The sequence below is a fragment of the Schistocerca nitens genome, chromosome 2 (genome assembly GCF_023898315.1).
Source record: "Schistocerca nitens isolate TAMUIC-IGC-003100 chromosome 2, iqSchNite1.1, whole genome shotgun sequence".
Taxonomy (NCBI): domain Eukaryota; kingdom Metazoa; phylum Arthropoda; class Insecta; order Orthoptera; family Acrididae; genus Schistocerca; species Schistocerca nitens.
Window position 1 is genome coordinate 738,194,832 of NC_064615.1, and position 18,381 is coordinate 738,213,212.

Below are 18,381 nucleotides of genomic sequence, written 5' to 3' on the forward strand. Positions count from 1 at the left end.
GGAAGTGCTACATCCCATGATTGCTACACGCAATGAACGAGATCGACCCAAATCAAAAAATGGAGTACTGCGTGTGGTTTACTAACATGGTGTGCATCGATGAAGAGTTTGCAGAGATGATTGTGTGATCTGATGAGGCACAGTTCAAACTCAATGGTGCAGTAAATCGCCACAATTGCATCTACTGGTCCGCTGAAAATCTGAACGCCCATGTAGACAAAGCCGTGAATTTGCCAGGAGTAAATATGTGGTTTGGGTTGTCTTACCGGGGCTTGATTGGGTCATTCTTCTTTGATGGCACAGTTACCAGTGAGGTGTACCTTCAGAAGCTTCAGACATCCATTTTACCTGCCATCCAAGACTTGTATGGAGATGGAAGAGTTTACTTTCAACAAGATGGTGCCCCATCCCACTACCAAAATCATGTTAGGGCATATCTCGACGAAAATCTACCAGGAAAATGGATAGGCCATAGAGGTGCAGTGGAGTAACCACCATGTACCCCAGACCTAACTCCTCTGGACTTTTACCTGTGGGGAACACTAAAGGACATCGTTTATCGACAAAACCCACGCACATTGGATGAACTTTGAGAATCCATCGTACATTAATGTGCAAGTATCCAACTGAACACATTGCAGTCTGTAGTTTGTGCTGCAGTTCGGCAGCATTGTTTGTGTGTGGATGTTAATGGTGACCATTTTGAACACCTACAGTGATGTCTTTAAGATGGACTTCAAGCTACACTTTCACCGAAAATGAGACAACTCCGTCAATTAGTTTGCAAGTTATGGACTTTTAAACAGTGGATGCATTTTTTAGGACCCCTCTGTATTATGTAAATATGACTATCCACTTGTAGCATGTAAAGACTTAAAGCATTAATATGAGTTTATTCATACTTTCAGCTGTAATTTTCTAGTTAAAGTGGTTTAATTATAAAATAAAGCTGAAAAAAACTTTTTATTCATTAATATGTAGAAAACATTATATAAACACAAAGATATATTTGCAGTGACCTGTCCAATATCTGATTGCTGTACTGTACATGTAAGATTTACTGGACCAAATAAGAAATACAAATACAGTGCAAATATAAATATTGTAAAACATTTGTACTGGCCATGTCCATGAGGTTAATTTCACTGACTGTTTTCTAGCAGTCTGGTTCTGTATATTTCTTGGTCACAAGCTATTGATTTCAATTCCTTTGAGACCAAAAAATCCACAGACATACAAAACTCCAATGATTGCATTTAGCTCATAAAGAGAAACATGCCAGCTTTTGTTTCCAAGTTGCCCATAGGGTCCTGCCTCTGTGCTAAGTTTTATGTATTTTAGCACTGTGTCATCTACAAACAGCTGTCAAAACTAGCAGAAATGTGAAATTTGATGTCCATTTTTGCACGTGAGATTGGACCTACTGTCTTGCGAAAAACATTTTGCTTTTGTGGTTTTCAAGATGCGTTCAGTCTTAAGAAGACTTCTTTGTTGTGTACTAATGAGCACTGGCTATGAGATACACAGATTTGTGCAGAAAAAATACCAGACCTTGACCTGATAAGTAGCCTTTGCAGCAAAACATAAATTTGGAGGTGTATACATCTATATTAGGAGTGGCGTTAAATCTAAAGTGGTAAAACTTAGCAAGGTGATTGGGCAGAAAAAGATTTTGAATATTATATATGCGGCTGTCAAATTATCATTGCATGAATCTACAGGTCCCCATCAGGTGACTTTACCTTATTCTTACATTATATAGATGATCTTTTAAATTAATTAAGAAGTAGGTCAAAATGAATAATAGTGCCTGGTGTCTTTAATATCAGTTTTAAGAAAAGTAATGGGAAACAAATGCATTTATTATATTTGTTAGCTCATACAACACACAACCATCTATGCAGGATATTACCAGGTATGAGGATGGGCCTGAAGCAACACTTGATCAGATATTTACCAACCAACAAGACTATGACTATAAACTGAAGTAACAGATACTGGTTTTTCTGATCACATGGCTTTAAAAATGCCAATAAAGAATGGGAACAATAAGAAATGTACAGGTACTGAAAAATATGTACATAGAAGACTTACTAATAATAACAACATAAGGAAATATAATAATATTCAAAAAAGGTGCACAGCGACAGAGAACAAACTGATGATGTAGTAAAGAAGTATGAAACACTTTTCACTGATTATAACTATTGCTATGATATTTAAAGGAATTAAAGTCAAAGAGGAGCCACACATAGGGTTTAAAAAATCGGTGTTCACTCTTAGAAACACAAGCAGGCATGTCAAAATAAATACAATAGGAAAATTTTACAGGTGGTAAAAGTGATAAGCAATGATTCATATGTCAACAGAAGAAATAGTAAATCAGAATTGTTCTGGCTGGTTTTAAACAATAGCATAGGAAAATTTAGAACTAAAATCCACAACTTCAAAATCAAAAGTGAGAGTAAAGTGACATAAGACGCTCAACAGATTGCCAATATATTTAATAAACATTACATGAACATAGCACCGAACATAATTAAAAGTATGTGCAGTTCAAACAAAAAACCATAAAAGTACCTGCTTCTGAAAAGACAATGTTTCTGCACACAGTAACAGAATCTGAGGTGAAAAACAATATTAATAAATTGAAAACCAAAATGTCTAGTGGTATTGACAGAATTCCAGACAAGGTATCAAACATAGTTCCACCTGTATAGATCCTCAACTAACTGAAATTATTAATATTTTCTTTGAGACAGGAGTGTTTCCATTAGAACTGAAGTTATCCACAATAAAGCTGCTCAACAAAAAGTACAGTACAGCTGACATAAACAATTACAGATGTCTCACTGTTGACAGGTTTTCTAAAGTAATTAAGAGAGTAGTGCATGAACAGCTAGATGTTTTCCTGAATAAAAATAAAATATTGACTAATGCTCAAAATGGTTTAGAAAGAATCAATCAACAGAAACAGCAGTCTTTCAGTTCATGAAAATGGTGCTAAAGGTCTTGGATATGAATGAATCAAGCTGTGGAATATGCTTAGATTAATGCAAAGCACATGATATAATCAGTCATGACTAACTGCTTATGAAACAAGTGTGTTTTAGGCTCTGGAGACTGGCCTTCAAATGGTTCAAATCTTATCTCTGTAATAAACGACATAGAAAGCAAATATGCCATGAAGGCAAGGAACTCCTTTCAAATTACAAAAAACTAGCTATGGAGTGTCCCAGGGTCCTGTATTAGGCCTTCTGTTGTTTCTGGCATATATAAATGATTTGCCAAACCATCTGAGCATCACTGACACAGTGATGTTTTCCAACGACATAAGCATTTTTATAAAATGGCACACTGAGGATAATTTTCAGCAGAATGTCTCTAAGACAATAACTGAAGCAGGAAAATGGTTTAGGGATAATGATTTGGTCATAAATAAGGAAAAACTAGTATGGATGAATTTTTTAAATATTAGAAATAAAGTTAGAAGTAGCATAAAAGCTGAGTTAGGGAATTATGCTATTGCACAAGCTCCATACACAACATTTCTAGGATATGGGTGAATTAGCACTTGAGATTGGAGAAGAATCTGGAAGTTTTGAATAAAAATGTAGGTAAATGCTGTTATGTGCTAAAGACTGTTGCAGCATTGAATCATTGTTGTGTGCCTGTTATGGTCATATGAATAGCTTGCTTAGCTATGGTGTGATCTACTGCAGAAACAAAGGCATGGCAAAAAAACTTTCAAACTACAAAAAAGGACCATCAGAATAATGAAAGGAGTTCCCTGTAGGGAGCCATTCAGGGAAATATTTAAAGAATTTAAAATAATGGCCCTTTCTAGCTTATACATTTTTGAATATGTGTGCTTTCTGAAAACTCACCAGGAATTTTCAACATTGAATAATCAAGTTCATACATACAAAACATGAAACAGACGTTTTTTCACAGAGAAATCAACAAAAATGCCCTTTACCAAATAGTGCATATTATCAGTCCAAAATACTCTTTACTTGATTGCCTGCTACAATAAAGAGAATTAAAGAATTTCATAAATTCTAAGTAGTGCTAAAACAACTATTGATAACATGTAGCTTTTACAACAGTGAAGAATGTCTGTACATAGAAAACTAAAATTATTTACGTTTTTTGATGTAAGATTGTATTTTCATGTAAAATTGTGAAAAACTTAAATATAGGAAATATTATTGTAACTAGCTCCAGCTATGCATTAACTACACTTGTTCAGTGTGTGTTGTTAATGAATTGAATTAAACTGGATTGAAGATGATCCAGAATTTTTCACTTTGTCTTACCTGTTCTCAATTTTGAAAAGCCCACAAAAAATTGTGATGGTAGCTGACACCTACTGCTTCCCCCATGTCTCAGTCTATTATATCAGACATCATCTCTTCCTGAATGATACATTGGTATTAAGGGGGGAGTCTGCCTTGTTGCTGTAATAGCAATACGTGTAACTTCTTCAGAAGCATTACAAATACTTTCACTTAATTCAGCACTGTCTGGAATATAATCATCACTGGCTTTGGACCCTTGCTCTCAAACTTTCTGCAGACATTCTAAATATTCCATTATTTTCTTTTCCAACAAATTATGAACAGTTTTAATGTCTGTATCGTGACTGTCAAAGCACTTTAGATACAGAGCATCACAATAATCAGCTCAGAAACTTCAGCATACATTATAACATCCTGGCACAGTCTCTGTTGAAAAGAAATAAAAGTCACAAAATTTCAAACATTCAACTGCTGTGTTCGAATGCAGGCTGAGTTGGAATCCTTTCACTCTCAGCTTCAAGCAGTGTTGGCTTCGGTCACACAGCTTGAGGCTGTTGCCAATGGGCATCACTGTGGGGGTCCAGATGGTGGTTAGTCGGGGACGGCCAGCTTGTCACTTGCATCCCCTGATCGAACAACGGCAATGGCTGCCCAGTATACTGCCCACATTGAGGCTGACCCCTCACCCGTGGTAGAGTGGGAGGTCGTCTCGAGTTGTGGCAGGGGCCGAAAGACATTCCGGAGGGCTGAACGGAAGGCCTCTCCAGTTTGTCTGATGAACCGATTTCAGGCTCTGTCTCCGGCTGATACTGACCTTCGGCCGGACATGGCTGCTTGTCCTGTTCCATTTCTACAAAGGCACAGATGGTGTTTAGAAAGGATAGATTGCATGCAACTGGTGGTGGCGTGTTTGTTGCTGTTAATAGTAGTTTATCCGCTAGTGAAGTAGAAGTGGATAGTTCCTGTGAATTATTATGGGTGGAGGTTACACTCAACAACTGAGCTAGGCTAATAGTTGGCTCCTTTTACCGACCTCCAGACTCAGCAGCATTAGTGGCAGAACAACTGAGAGAAAATCTGGAATACATCTCACATAAATTTCCTCAGCATGTTATAGTCTTAGGTGGAGATTTCAATTTACCAGATATAGACTGGGACACTCAGATGTTTAGGACAGGTGGTAGGGACAGAGCATCGAGTGATATTATACTGAGTGCACTATCCGAAAATTACCTCGAGCAATTAAACAGAGAACCAACTCGTGGAGATAACATCTTGGACGTACTGATAACAAACAGACCCGAACTTTTCGACTCTAAGTGCAGAACAGGGAATCAGTGATCATAAGGACGTTGCAGCATCACTGAATATGGAAGTAAATAGGAATATAAAAAAAGGGAGGAAGGTTTATCTGTTTAGCAAGAGTAATAGAAGGCAGATTTCAGACTACCTAACAGATCAAAACAAAAATTTCTGTTCTGACACTGACAATGTTGAGTGTTTATGGAAAAAGTTCAAGGCAATCATAAAATGCATTTTAGACAGGTACGTAAAACTGTGAGGGACAGGAAAAACCCACCGTGGTGCAACAACAACGTTAGGAAACTACTGTGAAAGCAAAGAGAGCTTCACTGCAAGTTTAAACACAGCCAAAACCTCTCAGACAAACTGAAGCTAAACGATGTCAAAGTTAGCGTAAGGAGGGCTATGCGTGAAGCGTTCAGTGAATTCGAAAGTAAAATTCTTTGTACCGACTTGACAGAAAATCCTGGGAAGTTGTGGTCTTACGTTAAATTAGTAAGTGGTTCGAAACAGCATATCCAGACACTCTGGGATGATGATGGCATTGAAACAGAGGATAACACGTGTAAAGCTGAAATACTAAACACCTTTGTCCAAAGCTATTTCATAGAGGAAGACCACACTGCAGTTTCTTCTCTAAATCCTTGCACAAACGAAAAAATAGCTGACATTGAAATAAGTGTCCAAGGAATAGAAAAGCAACTGAAGTCACTCAACAGAGGAAAGTCCATTGGAGCTGACAGGATACCAATTCAATTCTACACAGAGTATGCGAAAGAACTTGCCCCCCTTCTAACAGCCGTGTACCGCAAGTCTCTAGAGGAACGGAAGGTTCCAAATGACTGGAAAAGAGCACAGGTAGTCCCAGTCTTCAAGAAGGGTCAACGAACAGATCCCCAAAACTATATCTCTGACATCGATCTGTTGTAGAATTCTAGAACATGTTTTTTGCTCACTTATCATGTCATTTCTGGAAACCCAGAATCTACTCTATAGAAATCAACATGGATTCCAGAAACAGCAGTCGTGTGAGACCCAATTCACTTTATTTGTTCATGAGACCCAGAAAATATTAGATACAGGCACCCAGGTAGATGCCATTTTTCTTGACTTCCAGAAGGCGTTCGATACAGCTCCGCACTGTCACCTGATAAACAAAGTAAGAGCCTACGGAATATCAGACCAGCTGTGTGGCTGGATTGAAGAGTTTTTAGCAAACAGAACACAGCATGTTGTTCTCAATGGAGAGACATATACAGACGTTAAAGTAACCTCTGGCATGCCACAGGGGAGTGTTATGGGACCATTGATTTTCACAATATATATATAAATGACCTGGTAGGTAGTGTCGTAAGTTCCATGCAGCTTTTCGTAGATGATGCTGTAGTATACAGAGAAGTTGCAGCATTAGAAAATTGTAGCGAAATGCAGGAAGATCTGCAGCGGATAGGCACTTGGTTCAGGGAGTGGCAACTGACCCTTAACATAGACAAATGTAATGTATTGCGAATACATAGAAAGAAGGATCCTTTATTGTATGATTATATGATAGCAGAACAAACACTGGTAGCAGTTACTTCTGTAAAATATCTGGGAGCATGCGTGTGGAACAATTTAAAGTGGAATGATCATATAAAATTAATTATTGGTAAGGTGGGTGCTGGGTTGAGATTCCTTGGGAGAGTCCTTAGAAAATGTAGTCCATCAACAAAGGAGGTGGCTTACAAAACACTTGTTCGACCTACACTTGAGTATTGCTCATCAGTGTGGGATCCGTACCAGGTCGGGTTGACAGACGAGATAGAGAAGATCCAAAGAAGAGCAGAGCGTTTCGTCACAGGGTTATTTGGTAAGCGTGATAGCATTAAAATCTTGCTGTCCAGTTTTCGAGAGGGTGCGTTTCTGGATGAGGTATCGAATATATTGCTTCCCCCTACTTATACCTCCTGAGGAGATCACGAATGTAAAATTAGAGAGATTCGAGCATGCACAGAGGCTTTCCAGCAGTTGTTCTTCCCGCGAAACATACGCGACTGGAACAGGAAAGGGAGGTAATGATAGCGGCATGTAAAGTGCCCTCTGCCACACACCATTGGGTGGCTTGAGGAGTATAAATGTAGATGTAGAATAATAATAATAATAATCAACAGATACGAGGAAAGTAAACTGGAAAAAGAAAACACTACATGGCAAGCACCCGTATCTAACACAGCCCCACATCGATCAAGACGCATCCAACACCTGGCTAGGAAAAGGCAATATATACAGTGAGACGGAAGGATTCATGATTGCAATACAGGATCAAACAATAAACATCAGATATTAGAGCAAGCATATTATTAAAGATCCCAATACCACAACACATAAATGCAGACTTTGCAAACAACAAACAGAAACAGTAGATCACATCACAAGCGGATGTACAATACCAGCAAATACAGAATACACCAGAAGACATGACAATGTAGCAAAAATAATACATCAACAACTTGTCATACAACATAAACTAATAAAACAACATGTTCCCACATACAAGTACGCACCACAAAATGTACTGGAGAATGATGAATACAAATTATACTGGAACAGAACCATTATAACAGATAAAACAACACCACAAACAAACCTGACATCATACTCACCAATAAAAAGAAGAAATTAACACAACTAATCGAAATATCCATACCCAATGCAACAAATATACAGAAGAAAACAGGAGAAAAAATTGAAAAATACATCCAACTGGCTGAGGAAGTCAAGGACATGTGGCATCAGGATAAAGTTGACATTATGCCAATTATACTATCAACTACAGGAGTCATACCACACAATATCCACCAGTACGTCAATGCAATACAGCTACATCCAAACGTATATATACAACTACAGAAATCTGTAATTATTGATACATGTTCAATTACCTGAAAGTTCCTAAATGCAATGTAACATATACCGTACAGTTAAAAGGAAGTCACACTTGATCAAGGTCTGCGTCACTTTCCATTTTTAACCAGACGTAATGTCTGAGAAAGCAAAGAAGATAATATAATAATAATAAAATAATAAAAATAAAAAAGTATTGTTGCATTAGACAGACTAAGTTTCAAAACTAAACAATGGAAAGTCCAGGTTGGATTAATGACAGTCCTATACAAAAGTATAGATGGCTTCTCACTGTATAATGGAGATGTAGATTAAAAGATAGGCACATCAAAAAGACTGTCAAACAAGGAAACTTTTGGCCAAAAAGGCCTTCATCATCATTAAACAACATACATACACACAAACACTCACACAAAGATGGCTCAAGCACATGAACACAGTCTCTGGCTGCCAAGGATTTTGGTTTATTTGTTTGGTGGTCTTTTTGTTGTGCCTAACTATGTCTCAGCTCCTCCACAAAATGGTGAGTAGCAATTAATTCTTTTCATAATATTATCATTAAGTTTCAAAATCGTCATTTTGACCACTTTGGCAGTCCTAGTGTAAAGGAACATCAAAATTATGTATGAGATTTCAGTGATGTCATGTTCTAAGAACTGCCTGCCCCATCCACTTCACAGCAAAAGTTGATATTAAACCATATTTAAAAGGAAAAAAAAATCATAGTTTTAGGTTAGCTTTTGTCTGCAAGTCCCTCGCACTCCCCAATATGAGAGATTTTATCACTACATTATGTCAGTACTTTTACAAGTTCCTTTAGTGATTCCAATTGTCATTTCTTTGTTATTTCACTAACACAATTTCTCCCACAGAATACTGTATCACAGCTGTTTCTTTTGGGGCACTATAAGTCTATGGGTTTAGTGGAAGAGTCACATGAAGGTTCTGTCTAGGACCATGGTATTCCATCTAATTGTAAGATCTAACTGTTTACAAACACAGGCTTTCTCTGTGTTTGTAACTGATAAAATATTTGTTTTACAATTATTGATCCTTCCCCCATGAACCATGGACCTTGCCGTTGGTGGGCAGGCTTGCGTGCCTCAGCGATACAGATGGCCGTACCGTAGGTGCAACCACAATGGAGGGGTATCTGTTGAGAGGCCAGACAAACATGTGGTTCCTGAAGAAGGGCAGCAGCCTTTTCAGTAGTTGCAGGGGCAACACTCTGGATGATTGACTGATCTGGCCTTGTAAAATTAACCAAAACGGCCTTGCTGTGCTGGTACTGCGAACGGCTGAAAGCAAGGGGAAACTACAGCCGTAATTTTTCCCAAGGACATGCAGCTTTACTGTATGATTAAATGATGATGGTATCCTCTTGGGTAAAATATTCCGGAGGTAAAATAGTCCCCCATTCGAATCTCCGGGCAGGGACTACTCAAGAGGACGTTGTTATCAGGAGAAAGAAAACTGGCATTCTACGGATCGGAGCGTGGAATGTCAGATCCCTTAATCGGGCAGGTAGGTTAGAAAATTTAAAAAGGGAAATGGATAGGTTAAAGTTAGATATAGTGGGAACTAGTGAAGTTCGGTGGCAGGAGGAACAAGTCTTTTGGTCAGGTGATTACAGGGTTATAAATACAAAATCAAATAGGGGTAATGCAGGAGTAAGTTTAATAATGAATAAAAAAATAGGAGTGCGGGTTAGCTACTACAAGCAGCATAGTGAACGCATTATTGTGGCCAAGATAGACACAAAGCCCATGCCTACTACAGTAGTACAAATTTATATGCCAACTAGCTCTGCAGATGATGAAGAAATTGATGAAATGTATGACGAGATAAATGAAATTATTCAGGTAGTGAAGGGAGACGAAAATTTAATAGTCATGGGTGACTGGAATTCAGCAGTAGGAAAAGGGAGAGAAGGAAACATAGTAGGTGAATATGGATTGGGGGGAAGAAATGAAAGAGGAAGCCGCCTTGTAGAATTTTGCACAGAGCATAACTTAATCATAGCTAACACTTGGTTCAAGAATCATAAAAGAAGGTTGTATACCTGGAAGAATCCTGGAGATACTAAAAGGTATCAGATAGATTATATAATGGTAAGACAGAGATTTAGGAACCAGGTTTTAAATTGTAAGACATTTCCAGGGGCAGATGTGGATTCTGACCACAATCTATTGGTTATGAACTGCAGATTGAAACTGAAGAAACTGCAAAAAGGTGGGAATTTAAGGAGATGGGACCTGGATAAACTGAAAGAACCAGAGGTTGTACAGAGTTTCAGGGAGAGCATAAGGGAACAATTGACAGGAATGGGGGAAAGAAATACAGTAGAAGAAGAATGGGTAGCTCTGAGGGATGAAGTAGTGAAGGCAGTAGAGGATCAAGTAGGTAAAAAGACGAGGGTTAATAGAAATCCCTGGGTAACAGAAGAAATATTGAATTTAATTGATGAAAGGAGAAAATAGAAAAATGCAGTAAATGAAGCAGGCAAAAAGGAATACAAACGTCTCAAAAATGAGATTGACAGGAAGTGCAAAATGGCTAAGCAGGGGTGGCTAGAGGACAAATGTAAGGATGTAGAGGCTTGTCTCACTAGGGGTAAGATAGATACTGCCTACAGGAAAATTATAGAGACCTTTGGAGAGAAGAGAACCACTTGTATGAATATCAAGAGCTCAGATGGAAACCCAGTTCTAAGCAAAGAAGGGAAGGCAGAAAGGTGGAAGTAGTATATAGAGGGTTTATACAGGGGTGATGTACTTGAGGACAATATTATGGAAATGGAAGAGGATGTAGATGAAGATGAAATGGGAGATAAGATACTGCGTGAAGAGTTTGACAGAGCACTGAAAGACCTGAGTCGAAACAAGGCCCCGGGAGTAGACAACATTCCATTAGAACTACTGATGGCCTTGGGAGAGCCAGTCATGACAAAACTCTACCATCTGGTGAGCAAGATGTATGAAACAGGCGAAATATCCTCAGACTTCAAGAAGAATATAATAATTCCAATCCCAAAGAAAGCAGGTGTTGACAGATGTGAAAATTACTGAACTATCAGTTTAATAAGTCACAGCTGCAAAATACTAATGCGAATTCTTTACAGATGAATGGAAAAACTGGTAGAAGCGGACCTCAGGGAAGATCAGTTTGGATTCCGTAGAAATGTTGGAACACGTGAGGCAATACTAACCTTACGACTTATCTTAGAAGAAAGATTAAGAAAAGGCAAACCTACGTTTCTAGCATTTGTAGACTTAGAGAAAGCTTTTGACAACGTTAACTGGAATACTCTCTTTCAAATTCTAAAGGTGGCAGGGGTAAAATACAAGGAGCGAAATGCTATTTACAATTTGTACAGAAACCAGATGGCAGTTATAAGAGTCGAGGGACATGAAAGGGAAGCAGTGGTTGGGAAAGGAGTGAGACAGGGTTGTAGCCTCTCCCCGATGTTATTCAATCTGTATATTGAGCAAACAGTGAAGGAAGCAAAAGAAATATTTGGAGTAGGTATTAAAATTCATGGAGAAGAAGTAAAAACTTTGAGGTTCGCCGATGACATTGTAATTCTGTCAGAGACAGCAAAGGACTTGAAAGAGCAGTTGAACGGAATGGACAGTTTCTTGAAAGGAGGATATAAGATGAACATCAACAAAAGCAAAATGAGGATAACGGAATGTAGTCAAATTAAATCGGGTGATGCTGAGGGGATTAGATTAGGAAATGAGACACTTAAAGTAGTAAAGGAGTATTGCTATTTAGGGAGTAAAATAACTGATGATGGTCGAAGTAGAGAGGATATAAAATGTAGACTGGCAATGGCAAGGAAATTGTTTCTGAAGAAGAGAAATTTGTTAACATCGAGTATAGATTTAAGTGTCAGGAAGTCGTTTCTGAAAGTATTTGTATGGAGTGTAGCCATGTATGGAAGTGAAACATGGACGATAACCAGTTTGGACAAGAAGAGAATAGAAGCTTTCGAAATGTGGTTCTACAGAAGAATGCTGAAGATAGGATGGGTAGATCACATAACTAATGAGGAGGTACTGAATAGGATTGGGGAGAAGAGGAGTTTGTGGCACAACTTGACTAGAAGAAGGGATCAGTTGGTAGGACATGTTTTGAGGCATCAAGGGATCACAAATTTAGCATTGGAGGGCAGTGTGGAGGGTAAAAATCGTAGAGGGAGACCAAGAGATGAATACACTAAGCAGATTCAGAAGGATGTAGGTTGCAGTAGGTACTGGGAGATGAAGAAGCTTGCACAAGATAGAGTAGCATGGAGAGCTGCATGAAACCAGTCTCAGGACTGAAGACCACAACAACATTATTGATCAAGTAGCAATAACTTCTCAATGTTGCATTTTGATAAGATTCCTACCTATCATCTATGTACACATTAACAAGTTTTCAATTTGTCACAGTAAAGAGAATAAATATTGCAGTAAGTCAGTTACATACACAATTGGCAAATGAGGTACATTATTGTCACTAACATCTAACTATTGAAATACAGCCTTTTTTTCTGACTTCCAGAAGGTAACACCTAATATTTTCTGCCACCTGAAGAAACACTGCTGCTACTCAGGTATTTCTCCGAGATGAACTACATCACATTGGTACAATTATTATCATTAATTGGCATTTTCTAACTTCTGGAAGCTACCACTGATAACCTAATACTGTGTTAGTAATTGGGAAACATCATACTCCCAAAATTAAATAAAGTATATAATTTGCTAGTAATTCTTTTACATTGTATGGACACAAGGATTCTTGGATTACAGTTTCTATTAGTGTTGTAGTGGATGTAGTCAGTTGAATAAGTAATAAAGTGCTTAAACTATTCTGAACTACACAGGTACAGAGAAACAGCAGCTGAGTTACATATCTAAGAGATAAAAAAGGTTCCTGTGTATTTAGTTAAGTGTTAATTTGCAGTATATTTAAATGTGTATAAATCAAGAAAAATGCCCTTGATTGATATTGCATAATTTGGTTATCTTTAATGATGATTACTGCAGCAATTTATAGCACATTTTTCTCTCTAAAAATGTGTTCTTGTGCTTGTTCGACTTTCCTGGGGATTGTCCTTCATGCGGGAAGCTGTGAAACATGACATTTGAATGAATTTTTTTTTAAATTCTAGTGATTGTGATTGTGTAACCCTTTCAAAACTTTGATAAAAGAATCAATGAACAGGAAAAAATAAGTAGTAACTCACGCAGTGCTACATGGGCTGATCAGTACTTATCTTCAAGAGGTGCAACTCTACAGACAATGTAAACATACAAAGTAAAATTCAATAACAGAGAATCCATGACGAAAACAATACACAAAAGTGAAGGAAAGCAATCACTCAGCTGCAGGTGATTAATGTGGGGCACATATATTCACAAAAGAGCATAGAGATATCACTAGCTTACATACTACCATTCTTTATAATTTAAGCTCACATTCTCACAGAATGATGTGGACACCTAATGGAAGGCTTTGGTGCACTAACCAGGTATGTCAACTTTTGGCAAAAAATGAGATCTTCCCGCCACTGCATAGTTCGAAAATTGCTGTATCATGTGATACAAGAGTGAGACCTGTCCATGGGACCAATTCAGAATAAAAAAGAGAATGGCATTGTCAATGTCAAATGTTTGGGGCAAGAACTAGATATCTCCAATGCTTTCTTTGTCATTGCATCAAACATTACTCAGATTCTGACATGTGAAATGTATCCAAGAATTTCACTGTGTTTAATGTTACACAATATCTTTATTTAGACTCCTTGTTCCACTCTGAGAAGCTTTTCACTCTCTCATTTAGAGTACTGATGTGAGAAGTGCATTGTTTCAAAACATAGATCCTTTGAGTACTTCTCTGCACACAAGAATGTAGTTTGCTGTAGGGCATTATTATATCAAGTTACCTATCATGATTTTTTCACCTTTTTTGAGAAGAAACTTTATGAAGTGTCTCTGCATGTTAAAAATGAGAAATATAAAGATGTCATGAAATTTGCCAAGAAGTATGTGCCGGTCTCAGACATGGAACTTTATAAATGGTTCAAATGGCTCTAAGTACTATGGGACTTAACATCTGAGGTCATCAGTCCCCTAGACTTAGAACTACTTAAGCCTAAGTAACCTAAGGACATCACACACATCCATGCCCAAGGCAGGATTCGAACCTGCGACTGTATCAGGCACGCGGTTTCAGACTGAAGTGCCTATAACCGTTTGGCTACAGCGGCTGGCTGAAACTCTATAATAAGGTGGTGTGTGACAGAGCTGTTCAGATGCTGCCTACATTTCTACACAAGGAGAGGCACAGTGAACTTCTCATTAAGCTTCACAGCTGGTACTTTTATTACGGTGTCCATTTTGTTATTGTAATTCTCAGACTCTTTATCACATTCATTAACCTGCAGAGTCCTAATAACATATTCATGTGAATCTAATGCACCATAGAATGTAATGTGCACTCCAATTTTAAAAATTATAATCATAAAAAAAGAGTTTGTTGGCACATCAGTTGTAGGCTAAATTTATTTACACAACATTTGATGTATACATAAACTATCAAAACAACAGCATTTTTTAACCAACCCATTGTTAAGGGAACACCCATTATCAAAAAAGTGCACCAAACTTGATTACCTACATGACAAGCAAACATACCGTAAATTACAGGTATTATCATCATTATTCACTAATGTCACCATTACTTGTAACCTTGGAGGAGTCTACATCAGAAACAGATTCATTTCCTCCTTCCCCATCACCCCCATTGTCGTTCTAGAGCATGTCATCTTCACTGGCATCAACAGTATTTGAAATACAGCATTTCTTGAATGATTTCATGACCATTGGTTTTTTTATGCTTTTCTAGGCGGTCAAAACCCTATGTGCAATAATGTGGAGTGCAGCCTTCTTAATTTTTCATATCAGTGTCAGTTCACAGTTTGGTTCACAAAACCATTTTTTGTACTGTTGCTGAACATAACCATTGAAAGATTCATTTATACGAGTATACAAGGGTTGTAACACAGGAGTCATTCCTCAAGGAATAATTATAAGATCTCTAGCTAGGCTGTGGATCTTCTACTTTACATCATCTGTGAGATGACCTCAAAATGGTTTGAAAAGCCCACCAGAATGGAGTTACCATATGTTTCAGAGCCAGTCAACATTAATGTTTCAATCATCCATCACTTCTCTTGATTTTGAACAATGACATCATCAGGGAACAGTTTTTCATTATTAGGGGTCTTGTGGCATGAAGATAAAGAAGGGTGAAGTTTGCACACATCTGCTGTGATTGCCAGCATTATAGTTACGCATTGTTTTCACACCATGATGTTTTGATGTTAACTTCTTTCTCCTCTTCTCATCAATCATGTAATTATATGGCATATCAAACCAAAGTGGCACCTCATTAGCCTTGCCTATTAGGCTCATCTAAAAATTATTCTCTTTCCGAAGTGTGATGCCGTACCACTGATTTTCTTGAAGCTTTTTCTCAAAATGCTGTGGATGCTTTTGGCATACTCTTGACAGTATCATAGAGATAAGCCCACCCATTACATGAAGTGTTCAACCCATCCACAGCTAGCCTTAAGGATTTGCCTCAGTATTTTAAGAACTGCCGCCATCCCTTTTGCTATGTTTCTTACGGTGCCACTAGTAACAGGTTACCCATTCTTCCTCCTTTTATGGACTAATTCCAAAACTTTTATTTCATCATCAGGATTTCTTCCTTTGTGGACGCCAGTGAATTTCTTTCTGGTAACAGTAGCTGCAAAAAATGCCAATTACTGTTTCTTCCATAAGTTAATGTTACTCTAAGCTCCACTGAACTCACATTATGCCCTTCTATTACCACATTGTTCAGCATAAAGAATTTATTTATGCTTGAAAATAGCATCATATAATGTTCTTCTGTGCTTGCTATCCTTTTTGTGACCACCTAATGCAAACACAGTATGCAGTAATTGGCTAACAATAATGTAACATAGTTGAGAATTACAACAGTGCATTGTGACTTAAGGAAAAATACCTAATTTCAGTGATGCTGCCTGTGAATGATGGATTCAAATTTGTACTCAAACGTAATGTGCCATTAAATCTTATGCACACCAGAATATTGAATACTGCATATGGTAGAAACAAAGTCTGCATTAAATTCATGTACATATTGTAGTAGTTGTTTATTGTTTATTTTTTGACATCATGCTTGATAGCAAAGTTGTGTGGTGCAAAATCGAGACAAGTCCACTTTTTTTAAAATTAAATAAATATCATAATAAATTTTGGTTTGGTTATGTAATAAGCAATTACATTGAACTGGCACACTAAATTAAGGTTGGAAAAAGAAAAGACTGATGAATATATTTTTCAGTATGTGGACAGCTGTAAGCAACCATCATTCTTCCAGGCTGGACTACATTTACCAAACACTGTTGATAATAGGTGACTGGTAGGGTCATAGCCTTTTGAGATTTTGGACCTCCCTATCTGGGCAAAGCCTCCACAGGAAACCATGGAAAACTGGGAGTGAGTTTCTTTGTGTTTCCCACACGTTTTAAAAACTAAATTATCACCAGTACAAGAGCCACAAAGCGAAATGTTCCACTGATAACATGGCTCTCAAAGTACCAGATGTGGAATCTATGTTGGTCACCTTGTAAATAAGAGTGGTGATAAAAAATCAGAAATAATCCATTAGATCTAACTAAGGTGGTTAGATTTTGGGGAACACTCATTAGTCCTTAGGACCCAGATAATTTGTGGCCACTGTGTTTTATGTGTTGACCTGTGGTTGTGATATGAGGATACTGGATTAATTCTCCAAAGAAAACTCAGAAATGTCCTGAGACACATGGAAATGTCCATATTATGCTTTACACACACACACACACACACACACACACACACACACACACACACACAGAGAGAGAGAGAGAGAGAGAGAGAGAGAGAGAGAGAGAGAGAATAATTGAGGGCTTGTGCCACAAAGGTCACTGAGATGCTGTAAAGACAGCCTCACTGAAATGTCAATTGTCTCGTCATATCAAAAACAAAGATGAGGCAGCAAAAACTTGTGCTAGAATGGAGTCCCAGAAATACATGAAGATCTAGGGCATGATCACAATTGAGACAATGATATCCAGAAAGCCATGGGAGTTATCTGGCAGAGATGAGCTTAGGTCACATTAGTCAGAGGACTTGACTAAAAACGTATCATCACTGTAAGAGTATAGTTTATGATGAAAATTGCTGATGGTGCCAGTGGAAATGCTGATATTGTTACCAATGATTATGATAAATATAATGATGAGGAGGAGGAGAATGAGGAGGATGTATGTAGAGTGGTTTGTTATATGTGAATTGTACATGTTTGTATCTGTATCTGTCAATGTTGGTGCAACCTATTTATTTCAACCAACATTACAAAGGATTTGTCTTCTATTTACAGATACATCCAATGGTCCATTTATAGTGGGTGTTCGCACAAACAATGAAGTTACTGGCCGTGGCTTCCATCTGATGTACCGACAAAATATCTGCGGAATGACTTGATATATTTATTGAAATGCAACTGTGAATTGCACTATCAGTTACTGTAAACTTGATAATATTAACAAGTGCATTCAAAATGCATTCAAACATTCTCTTTGAGCTTTTGTTGACTCACCTACAATGATGAAATGAACTAAAATGTATGGGTCCATACAGCTGTAAGAATTCAGAATACGATGCAGTTTCATGCATTTGATAAGGTACTGATGGATTAGTAGCAATTGTGTTTATGTACTCATTTATTATTGTTTATTGTTAGTTCTTTTTGTATTAAATTATGATGCCACATCTGTATTATTAGGACT

General features: G+C 37.7%; 1 protein-coding gene across 1 annotated transcript in view; it reads left to right on the forward strand.

The window, feature by feature from the left end:
• Nucleotides 1-18,166, forward strand: part of LOC126234599 (uncharacterized) — a 231,141-nt gene extending 212,975 nt beyond the window's left edge. Inside the window, exon 10 of the mRNA XM_049943318.1 lies at nucleotides 17,973-18,166. Within this exon, the coding sequence (XP_049799275.1) occupies nucleotides 17,973-18,076 (104 nt within the window). The 3' untranslated portion in view covers nucleotides 18,077-18,166. The remainder of the gene's footprint in view (nucleotides 1-17,972) is intronic.
• Nucleotides 18,167-18,381: the final 215 nt, after the last annotated feature.